Here is a 19,152-nt window from a genome sequence, read left to right as displayed (position 1 = left end):
TTTTAAACTATATAATTCAGGCTTTCAGTATATTCACAAGGCTGTGCAAGTATCACCACTATTTAATTCTAGAACATTTCATTGCCCTGAAAATAAAACCTCATATCCATCAGCGGTCACTGCTCATTTCTCTCTGGAAACCATGAATCTACTTTTTGTCTCTATAGATGTGTTTAATCTGGACATTTCATATACATGGAATCATATAATATATGGTCATTTAAAAATATTTTAATTGGTTTCAGAGAGAGAGAGAGAGAGAGAGAGAGAGAGAGAGAGAGAGAGAGAGAGATTTGTTGTTCTACTTCTTTATGCATTCATTGGTTGCTTCTTGTATGAGCCCTGATTGGAGATCGACCACAACCTTGGCATATCCAGACAATGCTCTAACCAACTGAGCTACCTGGCCAGGGCTACAATATGTGGTCTTTGTGACTGGCATAATGTTTTCAGTGTTCATCCATGTTGTAACATGTACTAGCATTTCATTCCTTTTTATGGCTTAATAAATCCATTGTATACCACATTTTGTTTATCCATTCATCTGCTGATGGACATTTAGGTAGTTAACAATCTTTGGTTATTATTAGTAATGCTGCCCTGAACATTTGTATACTTGGATATATGTTTTTAATTATCTTGAGCACATACCTAGGAGTGGAATTGCTGGGTCATTGCCAGATTGTTTTCCAAAGTGGCTGTACCAGCCCTGGCCAGTTTGGCTCAGTGGATAGAGCATCAGCCTGTGGAATGAAGGGTCCTGGGTTCGATTCCAGTCAAGGGCATGTACCTCGGTTGCGGGCATATCCCCAGGATGGGGTGTGCAGGAGGCAGCTGATTGATGTTTCTCTCTCATCGATGTTTCTAACTCTATCTCCCTTCCTCTCTGTAAAAAATCAATAAAATATCTTTTAAAAAAACACACAAAAAAACAAAGTGGCTGTACCATTCTACAATCCAACCAGCAACGTATGAGGATTTTAAAAATATATATGGCATTCTTTTTTCTCCCCCAATTTTTAAAAATTGTTTTTATTCAGAGGAAGAGAGAGAGAGAGAGAGAGAGAGAGAGAGAGAGAGAGAGAGAGAGAGAGAGAGAGAGAAACATTGATCGGCTGCCTCCCACACGCACCCCAACTGGGAATCAAACCTGCCACCCTTCGGTGCATGGGATAATGCTCCAACCAACTGAGCCACGCTGGCCAGGGCCATATAAGGATTTTAATTTCTCCACATACTTGCCAATACTTTTTATCATTTTTTGTTGTTGTTGAAGATGATTTTTTAGCCATCTTAGTGTATGTAAAGCAGTAAAGATTTATTTTTCATCTTGAACTATGTCTCATGTTGGTGTCAACCAATTCATCAATCATGAATCAGTCAACACAGGAAACAGCCACTATATCCTGAGCTATGTTCTACGAAGGACACAAAGAATCGCTGACTTTGAGGATTTATGCTCTCTTTACAGAACAAAAAGGAAAGTTAACACAAAGCAGTCTACAGTCATACCAAAATTCTTTTTTTTTTAAATTATTGATTTGCGTGCGAGAGAAACATTGATTTGTTATTTCACCTATTTATGCATTCATTGGCTGATTCTTGTATATGCCCTGACCAGGGATGGAACCTGCAACCTTGTCATACTGGGACGACACTCTAACCAACTGAGCTACCCAGCCAGGGCCGGTACCACAGTTCTTACTGGAACATCTAGGGCCCTGCAGGCTCTGGTCTAAGTCTGTCTCTCCAACTTCGGCTCACTCCTCCACTCACTGACCACTGCTTCCAAGCTACAATGTCCTCACCTTTTTTGTTGTTGTTATCAAGCTCCTTTGTACCTCAGAGCCTTTGTCTTTGCTGTTCTGCTCCTGGGGAGCTTTTCTCACAGCTTCTACCATGTCACTTGTTCTCCTCTTTTGGTTTCAGCTTCAATGTCACCTTCACAGGGACATCTTCCCCATCACCCAAGCCAAGGCTGGATTACTGTTTTACTCTCTTTCATTACCTTGTACTTTTCCTTATTGCCATAGGAGTTGTGAGGGATTAAATGCCTAGGTGCATTAAATGCCTAGGAGCCATGCTGTCTGGTACCAGTTCTGCCTTTGATACTAACTAGCTGTGTGACCTTGGGAAAGATAATTTACCTCTCTGGACATGACTATAATAGAACGTAGGAGTTGAGAAGGTTAAATGAAGTAAATAATTTATGTCACTTAGAGCTTATTTGGCATTCTCTAAATGTTAGCCCTTACTATCACAATTATAAATTAAATAATTATTTATCTATATATATAAAAGGCTAAGTGACTGACCGTCTGACTGTCCGACTGACCGTCCGGCCAGTACATATGACTCACATATGACAGCACTGGCAATTTAAAAATAAACATTGACTCACACGTGCACGATACATATACTAGTAAAGCTCTTGCTGGTGCCAGTCTAGACAGAGTAGGGATATTCCTACCTGAACCTGTTTTCAGACATCATCAGTTATATGTTGCTTTCTCTCGAGTTCGAAAAATGTGTGACATTAAAGTTGTAAATACTTCATCACAAAGGAAATTAGTCAAGCACTCTCAAAATGTTTTTACTCTTAATGTGGTATGCAAGGAGATTAGAATAAGTTTAATCAATTTATCAGTCACTGTTTTTATCAATGTTTCATATCATGTTTTTATTTTTATATCATGTTTTTGTTGTTTTTATATCATGTCTTTGTTGTTGTTATATCATGTTTTTATTTTTTCTAATTAATTTCCTTTCAATGTGCACGAATCTGTGCACCGGGCCACTAGTGTAGATTTTAAAGAAGTAGGTTATATCCTCAGCACCTAGCACAGTGCTTATATCACATAGTAGGGACTTAAGAAATATTTGTGAATAAATGAAGGCCAAGTGTATCCTACAGGATATCACAGGAAGGAGAGGCGTTATAGAGAAGAGATGGCCAACTCTAATCCATTGGATGTCTTGGATGGAGAAAATGATTGTGAAGTTGCATCTGGGGTCAGAGGGAGAGTGGACTGTTATTAATGAATCATGTTTGCCATTGCAGGGCAGGCACTATGGTTTTAACATCCCTCTACAGAGAAGGCTTTCTGTTAGTTGGAAATAGTCCAGAATTGTGAAGTGACAATTTGCCTCCTTTCTCTGCACTGCCTAACTCCACTCCCACCCCACCTTTCCTCTAGACCCTCAGGATTCCTTGTGGCATTGCACAGGCAGGCAGTCTGTCTGGAGCACTGTGTCTCTTCCTTTGGGCTACCCTATTTCCATCAGCATTACAAGTCATTAGTCTCACTCCTGCCCTGGTAGGGGACCAAAATTAACCAATCCACTAATCACCCCAAAATGACTGGACTTGACCCCTGATTGTGTTTTCCATTCCAGGGACATCTGCGTTTGATTCTAGCCCAGGGGTGGTGTGTGAGTGTGTGAATGTAGGGGTGGGTGATGAATCAAATCCCCCAGGGGCCACTGAGGCCAGCGAGGCTGCCTAGAGGGCGGGCATATGCAGACCCCATGCCTGCCACACCAGGTGAGCCCAGTGCTGCCACAGACTCCAATTTTTTTTCAAGAGAATCCAGAAATCTTGATTTTTACATGAAGTCTCCCAAATTTAAAATGTTTACAATTAAATAAAAATTTAAGATAGTAATGTGAAGGCCAAAGGAATTGGTGTTGGGTTGTACTTGACGCATTTGCTCTCTCTGTATGGGCCCTTACCACCCTTTCCAGCCCTTCTGCAATGACCTGGTCCTTCAGAGCCCAGCCTCAGGTGGCTTCCCTTCATGACCACCCCAACCCCCTCATCAGGAAATCTTTCTTCTTCTGGAACATTCTAGGGTCCCTCACAGTAATTATTTGTGTTCTTGCCAAGTGCCATTATTATCCCGTTTCAACACCACTCTGGATAAATGTTTCTTTTATTTTTCTTTTCTTTATTCTTTTTTTTCCAGTTTTTTTTTTATTTCAAAAAAACCTTTTAAATATAATAATGTTACATGCAATAAACCTTATTATTCAAGAAAAACAATCTTAAATATAATAATGTTACAAGCAATAAACATTAATATCTCAAGAAAAACAATTTTAAATATGTTACATGCAATAAACAATTATTCAAAAAATGATCTTACATATAATAATATTACATGCAATAAACATTAATATTTCAAGAATAAAAGGATTTTAAGTATAGTAATATTAGAGGCCTGGTGCACGACATTCGTGCACTGGGGGGATGGTCCCTCAGCCCAGCCTGCACCCTCTCTCAGTCTGGGACCCGTGGGGGGATATCCGCCTGCCGGCTTAGGCCCACTCCCCACAGCTGGCAGTCAGACATCCCCCGAGGGGTCCTTAGTGCTGCCATGAAGGCTGGAGAGGCACCTGCCACCGCTGCTGTGCTTGCCAGCGTGAGTCTGGCTTCTGGCTGAGTGGTGTTCCCCCTGTGGGAGCGCACTGACCACCAGGGGGCAGCTCCTGCATTGAGTGTCTGCCCCCTAGTGGTCAGTGTGTGTCATAGCCACTGGTAGTTCCACCGTTTGGTCGATTTGCATATTAGGGTTTTATTATATAGGATTACCAAAACTGTACTAACATAGTATGATATCACAAAAATTGTAGGATTTATTAAAAATCTGAAAATAATAGGATTATTTCTATTATGTTCTAGAATATTTTCCCCCCTCTGGCTCTATTTTTGTTCATCAGTTTATGTTGTTCATTATATTCCACAAATGAGTGAGATCATATGACATTTACCTTTCTCCGACTGGCTTATTTCACTTAGCATGATGCTTTTAAAGTATACACTGAGTGGCCAGATTATTATGATCTCTGAACGCATAATAATCTGGCCACTCAGTGTATATCCTATATAATAAAAGGCTAATATGCAAATTGTCCCCTCGACCAGGAGTTCGACCAGCAGGCAGGCCAGTCAACCGCCCATGTCCCCTCCCCCTGGCCAGGCTGGCTGGACCCCACCCATGCATGAATTCATGCACCGGGCCTCTAATATATATATATATATATATATATGTATACACACACACACACACACACACACACACACACACACACACACTGAGTGGCCAGATTATTATGTGTTCAGAGATCATAATAATCTGGCCACTCAGTGTATTTTGTCAAATATGAATATTGCTACTCCAGCTTTTTTTCTTTTCCATTTGCATGGAAAATTTTTTCCCATCCCTCCACTTTCATCCTGTGTGTGTCTTTTGTTTTGAGGTGGGTCTCTTGTAGACAGCATATAGTTGGGTCACATTTTTATATTCATTCAGCTACCCTGCACCTTTTGATTGGAGCATTTAATCTATTTACATTTAGGGTTATTATTGAGAGGTACTTATTTATAGCCATTTTAATTCTGTATGGCTAGGTTTCTCTCTGTTTCTTCCTCTCAGTAATCCCTTTAGCATTTCTTCTAATGCTGGCTTGGTGGTAATGAACTCCTTTAGCTTTTTTTTTTTGGTCTGGGAAGTTCTTTATTTTGAATGATAGCCTTGCTGGATATAGTAATCTAGGTCTCAGATCCTTGCTTTCCATTACCTTGAGTACTTCATGTCATTCCTTCTGGCCTGTAGAGTTTCTGATGAGAAATCAGGTGTCAGCATTATGGGAACTCCTTTGAAGGTAACAGTTTTCTTTTCTCTTGCTGCTTTTAAGATTCTCTCTTTGTCTTTAATTTTTGGTATTTTAATTATGATGTGTCTGGGCATGGGTCTGTTTGGATTCTTCTTGTTTGGGGTTCTCTGTGCCTCCTGAACTTGTGTGACTTTTTACTTTACCAGGTTACAGAAGTTTTCTGCCATTATTTCTTCAACACCCTCTCTATTCCCTTCTCTCTTTCTGCCTCTTCTGGCACACCTGCTATTCTAATATTGTTACGTTTCACATTGTCCCACAGCTCCCTTAAGCTGTCCTCCTGTTTTTTTATTGTTTTTTTCTTTTTCGTTCTCTAATTCAGTGATATTTTCAACTCTGTCTTCTAATTCCCTGATCCGATCATCAGCTTCCCTTAATCTGCTGCTTATTCCTTCCAATGTGTTCTTTGTGTTATGTCATTCTTTATCTCAGACTGTTCTTTTTCATAGTTACTATATCTTTTTTCATAGTGTTGAGCAGTTTTAACATCATTACTCTGAACTCTGTTTCAGATAAATTTCTTATCTCTGGTTCATTTATCTCTTCTGGAGAATTCGATAGTTCTTTCATTTGGGGGTTGTTTCCTCATTTTGTTTGTCTGTTTGGGTTTGTGACTATGTATTAGATAGATCTTCTACACCTCTCAATCTCTAGTGCAGTACAGTGTTAAAGGCTGTTTTTGATTAATTGGATCAGGCAAAGACTCAAAGCCTCCAGAGACTGGCTCTGTCTACAGACTAATAGGATTCTGACTTGAATTGCTCCCAGGCAATTGTCCTTAGGTGTGGCGAGAGTTTTTTCAACAGGGTGGGGCAGTTGCTTCTGCCTGGAGGCTAATTGTTACTTTTAATCTCTTAAGTGGCCTCAGGGCAAGGTGTTTTCTAATAGGGTGTGTCGACTGTCTTCCCCTCAGGCAAGGCAGATGTCTATGTAGGAAAGATGTCTTCTGGCTATATGAGGGAATGACTAAACCCAAGAAACTTGGGGTGTCTGCCTTCTGAGCTCTATCCCCCGAGTCCCTAGTCCTGGGTTCTGCTCTCACAGCTCCAGTCCACTTCACCCTCCCTCTGACAGAGCACAAGGTGGGTGGCTCCACAGGGAATTTTTGTGCATTAGCCCTTTAAGAGGGTGCCTGAACTTTCAGCTGCCACTCCCTGGCAGAGAGCACCCCACAGCTTTTCACAGCTAGATGTTATGTGGGTACCCTCCTCAGTTTGGTGATCTTTGCTGGGGAGCCCAGCTCCGGGATTAGATCCCAGAATTCTCAGTGGCACCCCCCCGAGCTGAGATATCTCTCTGGGACTTCAGTTGCCGTCTGTGGGTGCCTGGCCAACCCTTTCACACCTCCACCCCTCCTACCAGTCTCTATGCCGGCTCCACCTTCGGTCCTTGGGTATCAGGATTCTCTCCTGTGAGTTTCCCATTGATTATTCAGGAAGCCTTTCTGTATTTCAGTTGTAATTCCAGCTTGTCCTGGGAGCATGTCCATGCAGCATCTTCCTACTCTGCTGCCATTTTTAATCTTGTCACAAGCAGTACTCTTTTTTCTTTATTCTTAATAGACTTTTTTGTTGTTGTTGTTAATCCTTATTGGGTTTCCATTATTTTTTCAGAGAGAATGGAAGGGAGGAGGGGGAAAGAAGGAAAGAGAGAGACAGAGAGAGAGAATGTGAAAGAGACACATACATGGATTGTCTCCAGCTTGGCCGGGCATGGATTGTCTCCCACTTGGCCGGGCAACCAACCGCAACCCAAGTACTTGCCCTTGACGGGGAATCAAACTCCTGACCCTTCCGTGCATGGGCTGTTGCTCCAACCACCGAGCCACACTGGCCAGGGGTTAATGGACTAGCTCACAGCAACTTTTTACCTTTCTATTTGTTTTTCTTGTGGTTGTTCCTTCTTTTTAAAAACATATTTTTAAATTGATTTCAGAGAGGAAGGGAGAGAGAGAGGGAAAAAAACCCTCAATGATGAGAAAGAATCTTTGACCAACTGCCTCCTGAACGCCCCACACTGGGCTTGGAGCCCACAACTCAGGCATGTGCCCTGACTGTGAAGGGAACTGTGACCTTCTGATTCATAAGTCAATGCTTAACCACTGAACCACACCGGCAAGGCATGGTTGTTTCTTAAGAGTAAACTTCCTGACGAGCACATTCAGGGGGCATGCTCTAGCAGAGGTGAGGGGTGAAGGGACTTGGGGTGCGGGCAGCAGGATTGCTGCTGCAAGAGCCAGCGTCCTCCTTGGTCCTCCGCTCCCACTGAAAATGCAGGAGGCGGATCCAGGACTGGGTAGTTACCTGCCTCAGAGATCCGCGCATTGCAGGCTCTCCGCTTCCCGCCTTTGTGGCGCAGTCATCCACTCCGGGTTTTCCCGCTCCCCGGTCCTCCCTCTCAGGCTATAATCCGTTTCCGCGTTTTGCTTGGAGCCCGGAGAGCCGAGCTTGGGGGCGGTAACGCGCACGCGCCCTGAGAGCCGCCCGGGCCTAGCGCGCGGCCCGCGGATTGCGGGTGAGGGAGGTAGGACCGCTGCGGTGGCGGGCCTTGGGGGTCGCGGCCAGGGGCGGGGCAGGCGGGGGCCCAGCGAGAGCCTCGGGGCTCCCCGGCATTCGGGGACCCGGGGCTGGATCCCGAGCCGGGGCGGCCGGTCGGGTTGGGCCACTGGGCCGGGCGGGTGTGAGGCGGCGCCTCCTGGTCGCGAACTCTCGGTGACCTTGGCCTAGTCGCTCCATCCCCTCGGAACCGGCGTCTTCGTCTGTGAAGTGAGAACGATAAGCCCCGCCCACTGCACGGGGTGTTTTGGAGGTTCCGTGGCGAGACCCCAGGGACGGCCGCAGTCCCGGGCGGTTTGCGGGGACCGCCCACCCGGGTGTGGACGAGGTCCTCCTGGGGTGGCGTTTTGTTACGGGCTTCGCGAAGGAGCCCTCATTTGTTCGTTTAAAAACTCCAGAGTATTAGGAAGTTGTTGCAAAACTTTTACTGAACATAAAGCAGACTTCAGAGGCCTCCTGAGGCCCGTGCTGCCCGCTGTAGTGGGCGCCTTGAAGCGTAGGGGACGGTGAGGAGCGGCTAGACCCTAACTCAGCTCGGGAAGATTAACAAATGTGATTCGCGTTGTTGGCTCCAGCCCTTCTGGCTCTTAAGAAACCGAGGCGCCGGCCAAGCAAGTCAGACAGAGTCTGTCGGAGGGAGCTTTGCGCCCGTGCCGCCTCCGGCCTCCCGCGAACGGAGCCTGCGTGGAGCACCCGCGGTGCCCGAGCTTTCGGAGGGCGGAGTGGGACCTCAGGACCCTCCCGGTGGCGGTGAGGGTGCGCAGTGCAATGACGTCTCAAATGTGAATGATAGACGGTCACAAAAGTCGGGAGCACGTGAGATGTTGCAGGTTGGGAGAGGTTTAGAATATTTGAATTGACACCCTTTCCGCTGCAGGTGGCCAGCATGCGGACAGCTGCTCGCTGACTGGCTGCCCCTCCACGGACATGGCCCACCGCGGTGTGGAGAGGGACTTCCAGTCTTCAGCGCGGCGCATGGGCACCTCCCTGCTCTTCCAGCTTTCAGTGCACGAACGGGAGCTGGATCTGGTTTTTCTGGATCATAGCTATGCCAAGCCCTGGAGTGCCCACCCAGATGCCAGTAGTGCCCGGCCCACCCGCATGCTCTTTGTTACTCCCCGGAGGCAGCATGAAAGTACCATGTGAGTTGGGGCTCCTCTCCTAAGGGCTGCGGTTGCCCTCCCTGGGCCGTGGTCAGATGGATTAAAGAGGACTTTACTGTGGGGATTGTGGGGGTTCGGATGTTTAATTCGGGCATCTCTGGTAAGCAGTGCGAGGATATCAGGCCTGAATGGACATCAGCATTCAAGACATCTGACAGGAAAGCAGGATGTTCCAAAGAAAGTAAACAGCCTATTCCATTTAGGTGATAGGACGTATGGAAAGAGGAAATGGAAGAGGATTATTTAACTGGTGAAGAATAAGACTGACTGAAGGGTAGTTGACTTAGAAACTGCCACACAGGATTAGACTCATTCCTTTAGTGCAGTGTGCTGGCTTGCCCAAACACTGGCAACAATAAACTTTTCCTGGTTTCACCCAAAAAGTTTAGTAGGAGTATATTCCCAAGACCTTGCTTTCTCCCTTAGCTGTTTCAGAACTGTCACCCATGGGTGATCTAAACCTTTCTTAGGTCTGGTTGTATTTTCAGCCAGATTAATTACAGGATAAGGAATTTTTAAAAATATTTATTTATTTATTTCAGAGAGGAAGGGAAAGGGAGAGAGATAGGAATATCAGTGATGAGAGAGAATTATTGATCAGCTGTCTCCTGCATGCCCCCTACTGGGGATGTACCCCTGACCAGAATCGAACCCAGGACCTATCAGTCCGAAGGCCGATGCTCTATCCACTGAGCCAGTCCAGCTAGGGCAGAATTTTTTTTCATAAATTTAGTATGTAATAGGTGATATAGTTACATTTGGCTTGAATAAACCTGTTTAGCAATTCTTTTGAGCTTTAATGTGTTCTAATTATATTTTAAGATTTGTTGATATATTTTGATGACCAAATCACACCCTCAGTAATCTTATAAACTGTTTTGGGGAGGAGCTTTTGTTTGTTTTTAATTTTATTTATTGATTTGGGGGGAGGGGAGGGAGAGAGAAACATTGATTCCTCTTATTGCATTCATTGGTTGATTTTTGTGTGCCCCTGACCAAACCAGCAACCTTGGCATGTTAGGACAATGCTGTAACCACCTGAGCTGCCCGGCAGCCAGGGCTTTGTTTGTTTGTTTTAATCTGATCTAATGTCTCATCTTTCCTCTAGCACATGTTTTAGGTTTGTTGGGGAGTAGAGATCTTATATTTTGCTTCTTTAGATCCCCCATTGAGCCTTAATGAGCTAGAGTTACTATGATATGTGTTTTAAACACATACAGAATAGTGGTTTTTGTTTCATTTCCTAAGGATGGCAGCATTGTGTTGGCTTTTTTTGTTGTACAGAGCACAGGATCTCTGACTTTAGGGAATTATTCAGCATAATCTTGATGCCTCTGGCTTGGGGCATAACTCCTTTATGTAGAACTTGAAATTTTTTCCTGTTTTCTAGTTATGTAATAGCTTCTTGCTAACATTGAAACTCCTGTTTGTATCTTGTATTTTTTAAAAGTGAGGCTCTGTGGACTTGGCTATTTCAGTCCTTAGAAAATTATTTCCTCTTATAAACCGTCTCCATATATATAGCCCTCGAAAGTGGGAGGGAGTTTGGCATGTTCTGTGAACTCATTTTAGGCCATTGTGTCTGGAGTATAGTTGCAATGGGGATGTAAGTGGGAGCTAGGGGAGAAGTTGGATTTATATTTTTAAAAGGTCACTTTGAATTTTTGTTGAATTTTTGCTAGGAGGCCATTGCAATAGAGGGGGCCAGAGTCATGATAACTTGGATAGGGGCAGCAATAGTACAGATGGAGAAAAATGGATGGCTTTGAGATTTATTTTGTAGGTAGCGTCAACAGGACCTGCTGTGCTGCATTGGAAAGGGACCAGGGTTAAGGCCTAAGGTGATATTAGGATGACTTTTAGATTTCTGGCTTGAGCAGCTGGGTGGTGCCCTGAGTTGGGGAAAGCTCAGGGAGGATATGTTGAAATGATGAAATCAAGAGTTCTTTATGAGGCACACAGGTCTAATTGCCTGGTCCAGAGAAGATAATCAGCTCTTTCACTCACCACCCAATCTAGCGCACATGATTTCTCTTCATTTCAGAATGGTGTAATTATCCCAGCCATTGGGAATGGATGCAGTAAAATCATGGACATCAGAAAGTTAAAGTGATGTTTGGTAGACAATCATAGGCCAGTTTGATTGGCATAGTATTTAGGGTGACAGTTGGTGCAGTGAAGGACCCTTATGGTACTAGGATTTCATTAACATTTTAAAATATGAAAGGTTCTTCAGTCCGGCCTGCGTGGCTGAGTGGTTTAGTATTGACTTATGAACCAGGAGGTCACGGTTTGATTCCTGGTCAGGGCACATGCCTGGGTTGTGGGTTCCATCCCCGGTGTGGGGCGTGTAGGAGGCAGCCGATCAATGATTTTCATCATTGATGTTTCTGTCTCTCTCTTCCTCTCCCTTCCTCTCTGAAATCAATAAAAAGAAAAAAAAGAGGACACTTTAATAAAGTACAAGAAAATTGAAAAAAGAGTATCTTAAAAATATATATATACACATATAAATATAAAAAGTAAAATATGAAAGATTCTTTAGATGTCCATTTCTATTTGTTTCTGTTCTAGGCCCTTTTCACAGTGAGTTAAATCGCTGAGGTGTCTACATTCCAAGTGATCTTAGACCATCATGGGCTTTTACAGCATATAGTTACTACCAGTTGACTTGCTAGTGAAGGGGAAGTTTGTATGAATAGTTAAAACTCAGATCAGTACTGTCCAACAGAACTTTCTGCAGTGATAGAAATGCTCAATACCTGTGCATCTGATATGGTAGCCACCAGCCACATATGTCTGTTGCACACTTGAAATGTGGTTAGTCTGACTGAGAAACTGAATTTTTAATGCTGTGTAATTTTTCTTACTTTAAATACTTTCATGTGGCCTATAGTTGTTGTATTGGAAAGCACATATGGGCATTCAACTATTTGCTTATGGAATATATTTGTCTTTTTAAAAAAATAACTATTTGTTATTTTTTGCATATAGTCATTTAAAAACGACTTAATGTCCCCTAGTACATCAGAGTGTGTCAGAGGGCAGAGACTTGACAAGTGTGGGAAAGATTACTTTGAACCATAATTTTCTTGTGGATATAATGTGCTTGTGCATATTTTAAAGCTGATTATATTAAAGAGACATTTTTGGCAACCAGATGATTGTTAAACATCTGTGTTGTATACAGTACATGTGGCCTGGTCCAATCTTCTCACCTGTTTACAGCGAGTCAGACGTCCCAATAGATGTGGAGACAGTCACATCAACCCCCATGCCACTCTACGACAATCAGAAGGCACGCAGCGTGATGAACGAGTGTGAAAGGCATGTCATCTTCGCCAGGACTGATGCAGACGCCCCTCCCCCACCAGAGGACTGGGAGGAGCATGTCAACAGGTAGGCTACTCTGCAGGAAGACTGGTCACTACAGGGTTGATGCTCACTGCCCTGTAAATGTTTTGTACCATCATCTGCATTGAAACACATTTATTAGGCACTTATTTCATTTGCAGCCACACACATGTTCTTCTTACTCTGCTTTTAAGTCTCAGCTCACTGTGTGCAGTGAGCTCCTTGAGAAGAGGGTTTGCATCCCAGCCGTCTTTGCATCCCTGACACCTAGGACACTGCCTGGCACATAGTAGGCATATGATAAATGTTTATCAAATAAATAAGTGAATTAAATTTGATAGTTATAACTAACTCTGTAGCTTATGTAGAATAAGATTTGATATGAGAGTTTCCCAGACTCCAAAAAAACAACCCCCCAAAACATTAAGTAAACGTATATTTGTAAGATACTGTTTTATAAGGTCTGTAGCTAGGTCATGAAAATGTTTTGGAATCACATGAAAAGCTAACAGATGTTTGATTTGAGTGGCTGTTAAATACATATTTGCAGTCTGTGTTTTTGAGGGAATACTTCAGTCCATTTTCATGAATTGCCTGTCTTACTACCATGGTTCCTACTGACCCAGGGACTCCACACTCCTCTCCAGGTCATTTGTCATTGTTCTTTTGGCAAATATTTATCTTTTGCTTATTGCATAACAACCTTATGAAGATAAAATTTACATACCATATAACTCACCTATTTAATGTGTACATTTTAGTATATTCATCACCACAATCAATTTGATGAACATTTTCAGCACCCCAAAAAGAAACTTCATATCCATTAAAGTCACTTCCCATTTCCTCCCAACCCCTTCAACCTCTGGCAACCACTAATTTCCTTTCTGTCTAAGTTTGCCTATTCTGAACATTTTATATAAACGGAATCATACAATATGTGGCTTTTGTGTCTGGCTTCTCTCAGGAGGTTTTTGAGGTTCATGTGTATTGTAGCATGAGTCAGTACTTCATTCCTTTTAATAGCCAAATGATATTTCATTGTACCACGTTTTGTTTATCCATTCATCTGTTGGTGGATATTTGGGTTGCTAACACTTTCTGGCTGTTATGAATATGCTTCTTTGAATATTCATGTACTTGTTTTTGTGTGGCCCTATATTTTCAGTTTTCTTGAATATTTACCTCGAAGTGGAATGGCTGGGTCATTTGATAACTTCATATTTAAGTTTTGGGGCTTTCTAAACTGATTTTCAAAGGGACTAAACAATTTCACATTCCCACCAGCAGTGTAAGAGAGTTCTAATTTCTCTACATCTTTGCCAGCATTTATTATCTGGTTTTTTTATTATGACTATTCTAGAGGTTGTGAAGTGACAGCCAGTGTGGTTTTATTTTGCATTTCCCTGGTGGCTCTCTGTCTATCTGCCATATGTAAGGGAATATTAAAATGCTTACACAGGAGTTGGTAGCTGGTACCCTTGCCATAATGTTGGAGAGATCTTATTTTATAATCATGGAAGAGAAAAAGGACACTGTAGGAAAAAGGATAGGAAGTTTGAGGCAATTGTAATGATTTATGAGTCTGGTCTGAGGTCGGGAATGAGGTTGAGCGGGTGTGCCCTGTGATCAAGGAGGGAGCTCTTAGAGGAGGAGCAGCTCTGCACTTTGAATAAGTTGTTTAGGATCTTGAACTGGAATGAACGTTGTGCCCTAAGAAGGGGAAATGCTCTCCGAAGCTTCAGATACAGAGGAAAACTCTGCTGTGAGTGAAGATCAACTGCTGGAATATTCCCAGAGTCAGTGAATTCAGCAAAATGGTTATCATTGTTGTTACAGTTAATAATAAAAAATAGTGACAGTGATAGTAACAAAAAACAAAACAAAACACCTATCATTTGTCAAGTGCTTTCTGGGTGCCAGGCATTGTGCCAAGCGCTTCATGCCCATGATCTCTTACTCCTCACAGCAGCTCTTCAAGGTATAGCCCTTCTTCGTCTCTATTTTACAGGATGGAGAAACTGAGCTCAGGATGGTTTAAAAATCTTAGTTAGGAAGTGATGGAGCAGGAATTTGTTCAGAGCAGACAGTACATCTCCAGAGCCCAGTATTCTCAACTATTCTACCTGCTTCTTAAGGGCAGTCAGTAGCTGAACAAGGCGACCCCTCATGGTTAGGTATCCCTCTGTGGTGTCCTCTGTGTGCAGTTTCAGAAACTGCATGGGAGAACTGCATGAAGTTTTTTTTATCAGTTCACCATGGACATGATCGAGAGATTTGGGGGGACTTTTTATACTTACCAAAATCATCAGACACTTAGTAACACATATGAATACCGGTTTCTTAATTTACAAGGACAGCTATATCTATAAGCCAGATGAGACACTGGAGTGGCCTGGCCAGAGCATCGATTCCCAGTGGGAGAGTCTGGGAAGCCCTTCTATTCCAGAGTGGATGGCAAGTACAGAGTCTGCCCTGGAGGCTTCCTCTTTCAACAAGGTAGCTGGATGCACCCATCTTTCCTCAAGGCAAGAAGGGCTCCCGATTAGGCCAGGGCACACCTTCACCTGCCCTGCAGAAAAACACTGACAGATTCTTATCTTTGGCTTGTCTTTCTCCATGGGGACCTCCATCCTTCTGTTATGACATTACCATAGATTGATATGGTTAATTAGCGCTCAGTTTATCTCAGATTATTTGTTTTTTTAGTGTCTGATGAAATTTTGGAGGCGTCCTTCTCATTAGCAACAGGCTTACAAACCATCTCTTCAGGTAGGTCACTTTTGCACATAGCTAATTTTATTATTTGATGATACTTGCTTCACTTTCAGAGGTCACCGAACTCTGACCTTGTTCCCGAACTCTGGATCTGTAACCTGTTTGGAGCTTGCAGTTAGGTCCCTCTATTCTGATTATAATCAACTTGTTGCCACTCTTTCCCTTGACTTGATTGTTAAATTGCTGATTCTTTTCTTCTTGTATAAAATAATGTAAAATTACAGTTTCCCATATCAAAAACTCATGGTCTATAGGACCAGAAATTTGTTTTTCCTCAGAGATCTTTCAATGGAGTCAGAAACTTAATTTTCTTTGTTAGTGCCCTGGGTTCCCCTCTTGAATTATTTCAGCAGTAACTGCCTTCAGATAACTTTCTGTGTATAGAAATTGAAGCTCCCCAACTGACTCTGGCTTTCTGTAGTAATGCCTGATATTTTGTGAAACAGTTTAAAAATCTTCTCTGACTGATTAAATTGTCTAGATGAGGGTGAGCAAGCCAGTGCCCAGGAACCACCTGGAGCCCAGTGATTGTTTTTACACAGCCCTTGAACTAAGAATAGTTTTCACATTTTTAAGTGGTTAAAAAAAATCAAAAGAAGACACATGAGCCTAAGCTGGTTTGCCTCAGGATAGAGTGCCAGCCTGCGGACTGAAGGGTCCCAGGTTTGATTCCTGTAAAGGGCACATGCCTGGGTTGCAGGCTCGATCCCCAGTAGGGGGTGTGCAGGAGGCAGCCAATCAATGATTGTCTCTCATCATTGATGTTTCTGTCTCTCTCTCCCTTTCCCCTTCCTTTCTAAAATCAATAAAAATATATATATTTTTAAAAAGACACATGCAATTCAAATGTCAGTGTCCATAAGCAGCTTTATTGGACCCCAGTCATGCCCACTTTTAGGTATTGTTCATGGCTGCTTTTGCATTACGACTGCAGAATTGAATAGTTGTGACAGACCATATGGCTCACAAAAGCAAATATGTACTATCCAGTCCATTTTAGGAAAAGTTTGCTGACCTCCTGTGTCTGCATGCCAAAGTTGGGTGATTTGAAGAACTTTGAAAACGATTTACATTTTGTTGGAGTAGTAATGTCCTGTAGAAGTTGGACCACCTTTTTCCCCCCAAAATGTTTCTTAAATGTCGAGTTTAATTAGATGCACAGCTTTTAAAAGACATTCAATAAAATACTCGATACATGATATGTCTCAGCATTGCTCAAATGGATTTTAGGACATTTCCAATATTTCAGTAAAAGAGTCTAGTGTCCTAAAGCAGGTTGTCTTATCTTAGAAATCAAAACTTCTCTGAATTCAGCCAAAAGAAAACCATTCTCCTTTTCTAAATTTGCTCTAATCAGTGTTTGAAATTTTGAGTCCAAGATCTTTGTGTTGTTTATTTTCCCTCTCTCCTTCCCCTTCATTCTTTTCTTCCTTTCTCCTGGTGTTTAAGAAAAAAATTTTATCATCTGAAAAAGTAAGTGTGACATTCTGTCTCTCTGGATGTTCTTTGTCTCTCTGTTTGACTTCTGGTTTAAAATAAAAAGTCCTGTAGACATTTTAATATTGAATTCATCTCCCTTGAAAAATAAGTATCAGAGAAAGAATAATTACCTTTGAAAATTGGTCTAGGACCAATGTGACTTTTTGGCTGCTTTGGATAAGATGATCCAGAGGTCACGTCATTCAGGATCAGAGCATGGGGACCATGAGATTATCTGATCTCATCTAAGAAATGGAGAGTAGGCGTTTCTGCACTTGTGAAAATGGAATAGGTTTAGGTGGAGGGACTGGTTGACTCACTGTAGTTCCCATCAGCTATTTGACTGTTTAAACTTGTATTTAAAATTCTGTCTCCTGTTTTTAAATTTTTCCTTAATTATATCTTTTGCATGCTCTTTATCTTAATCTTAGGTTAGATCTTTTTTTTCCTGCCCACTAAATTTTCCAGCCTTCCACAAAGCTGACAAAATATAGAGAACATATTTCAATTCTTGGAGTCACTTTTTGTATATCCAGCAATAATCCTAAGAACTTTTTCAGGGATTTTAGACTCCCAACATTGTGGTTTTTAAATTTAATTGTAGCTGTCATTGATGTAACTTCAATGTAGGAGTAACTTCTAAATAGCTTTCTCACCCCCTTCCCATTTTGTTCACATCATTTTCCTTGCTGTCATCATTTTGGGTTTCAGAATAAATATAGAGTAAAACAAACAAATAGAGAAAGCATCCTGTTATATAATAACAGGATAATTTTGGAAATGTTACTGGTGCCTTATAAATTATGCCTCATTCACTGTCCTTGCAACATGATCAGTAGACTTTGAGAAAGCTTAAGAGATTGTTGAACATGAAGAAACTGTATTGTTGTCTAACCTATAAATGAACAGTATTGCTGGGGCTAAGGCTGAAGTTTAATAATGCTTCCATGATGTTGCAGGTTCTTTACACGTATTTTCACAGAACTAGAAATTTGAAAATTTTATAGCCTTTGGTCTTACATTTCCATCTCAAGAAATTTATCCTTCAGAGATACTCACACAGCCATATAAAGTTGGAGATAGATGTGTGTGTTGGGGGAAAGGAGGGGTGGGCACTGCAGCTGTCCATAAGAGCAGTTAAAAGGACACAACCTAAATGCCCACCAGTAGGACAAAACCAGCCAGTAAAAACAAAGAGGTGTGTTAATATGGAAATAGAACTACGTATCTCCAGAGAGTTTTTCAAACTGCTTGTGAACATCCTGTCTCCTCCCCCTGCCTCCAGATCCCCGAGCCCACTCGAGACTCACTGTACATGAGAGAGATACTGCTAATAATGTGAACCAGCCGTTCCCATAAGCTGTCCTGGATTCAGGGTGTGCTGAGTCCCAACACTTAAATTGAAGCTTCCACTCCCCGCCTCCCACGTCTAAAATCTCTGAATATAAAACTACAACCAAACCTGACTGGATCCTGATGAAGTAGCAGAAATAAACCAAGAGAACTAGTGGAAAATAAGAAAAAGGACAATTCTCAGGAACCCAAGACTGCTTCTGGTCCCCACAAGAGTGTTACAAAGTGGGGAGGTTTGGAGGTTGAGAAGGGATTTATTGGAGCAAGGAAAGCTTTTGAAGAATTCTGTGATCATGGACTTGAACTGCTTTCCTTCAACTTTTGCTTCCATCTGTAATCATAGCTCATCTGAGTTTTTATTGCGAGAGGAACCTTAGAGATCCATGTTTATTTTACAGTCAAGGAGACTGAGGCACACATCTCGCTCTTCACTGCAGAGCTGGTTAGAGTTGCGGCTCTGAGTTAGTGTTCTCCTGGACTGTGTAACTGGTCAGTTGTAAAACATAGGTGAGATTTTATTTTGCAGAAGGAAAAGAAGTTGAACCATATTTTCCTCCTTTGTAGAGGGTATTTACTCTTTCCAAGGACAGTGAGATAGTTGTACAAAGTGAATTACAAAGGATAATTTGTCCTCCCCCTTCATGGTGACTTGGCCATGCTATTGGTATTATTAAAGAGGTGATCTATAGAAAATAAGGTACCTTCATGGCGGGTTGTGATGGGAAGGATGCTGGTCTGCTGTAAAGTAAGAGGTGTTTGGAATTGTTTGGCCACCCTGGTATGGTGAAAGGCTC

General features: G+C 42.4%; 1 protein-coding gene across 6 annotated transcripts in view; it reads left to right on the top strand.

Moving 5' to 3' along the window:
* The first annotated feature begins 8,124 nt into the window (after positions 1–8,124).
* Positions 8,125–19,152, top strand: part of KANSL3 (KAT8 regulatory NSL complex subunit 3) — a 37,150-nt gene continuing 26,122 nt past the window's right edge. For 2 of the 6 annotated variants that reach the window (XM_079792355.1, XM_079792360.1), the window contains exons 1-3: positions 8,125–8,199; positions 9,109–9,373; positions 12,623–12,793. In XM_079792355.1, the coding sequence (XP_079648481.1) occupies positions 9,159–9,373; positions 12,623–12,793 (386 nt within the window). In that variant the 5' untranslated portion in view covers positions 8,125–8,199; positions 9,109–9,158. Of the gene's footprint in view, positions 8,200–8,295; positions 8,442–9,108; positions 9,374–12,584; positions 12,794–15,457; positions 15,521–19,152 lie in introns of those variants that run through there. The other 4 variants (XM_079792356.1, XM_079792357.1, XM_079792359.1 and 1 more) reach the window with 4 other exon arrangements.

Source organism: Cnephaeus nilssonii (assembly GCF_951640355.1).
Source record: "Cnephaeus nilssonii genome assembly, chromosome: 15".
NCBI classification, from domain to species: domain Eukaryota; kingdom Metazoa; phylum Chordata; class Mammalia; order Chiroptera; family Vespertilionidae; genus Cnephaeus; species Cnephaeus nilssonii.
This window is presented reverse-complemented; position numbering and strand designations above follow the sequence as displayed.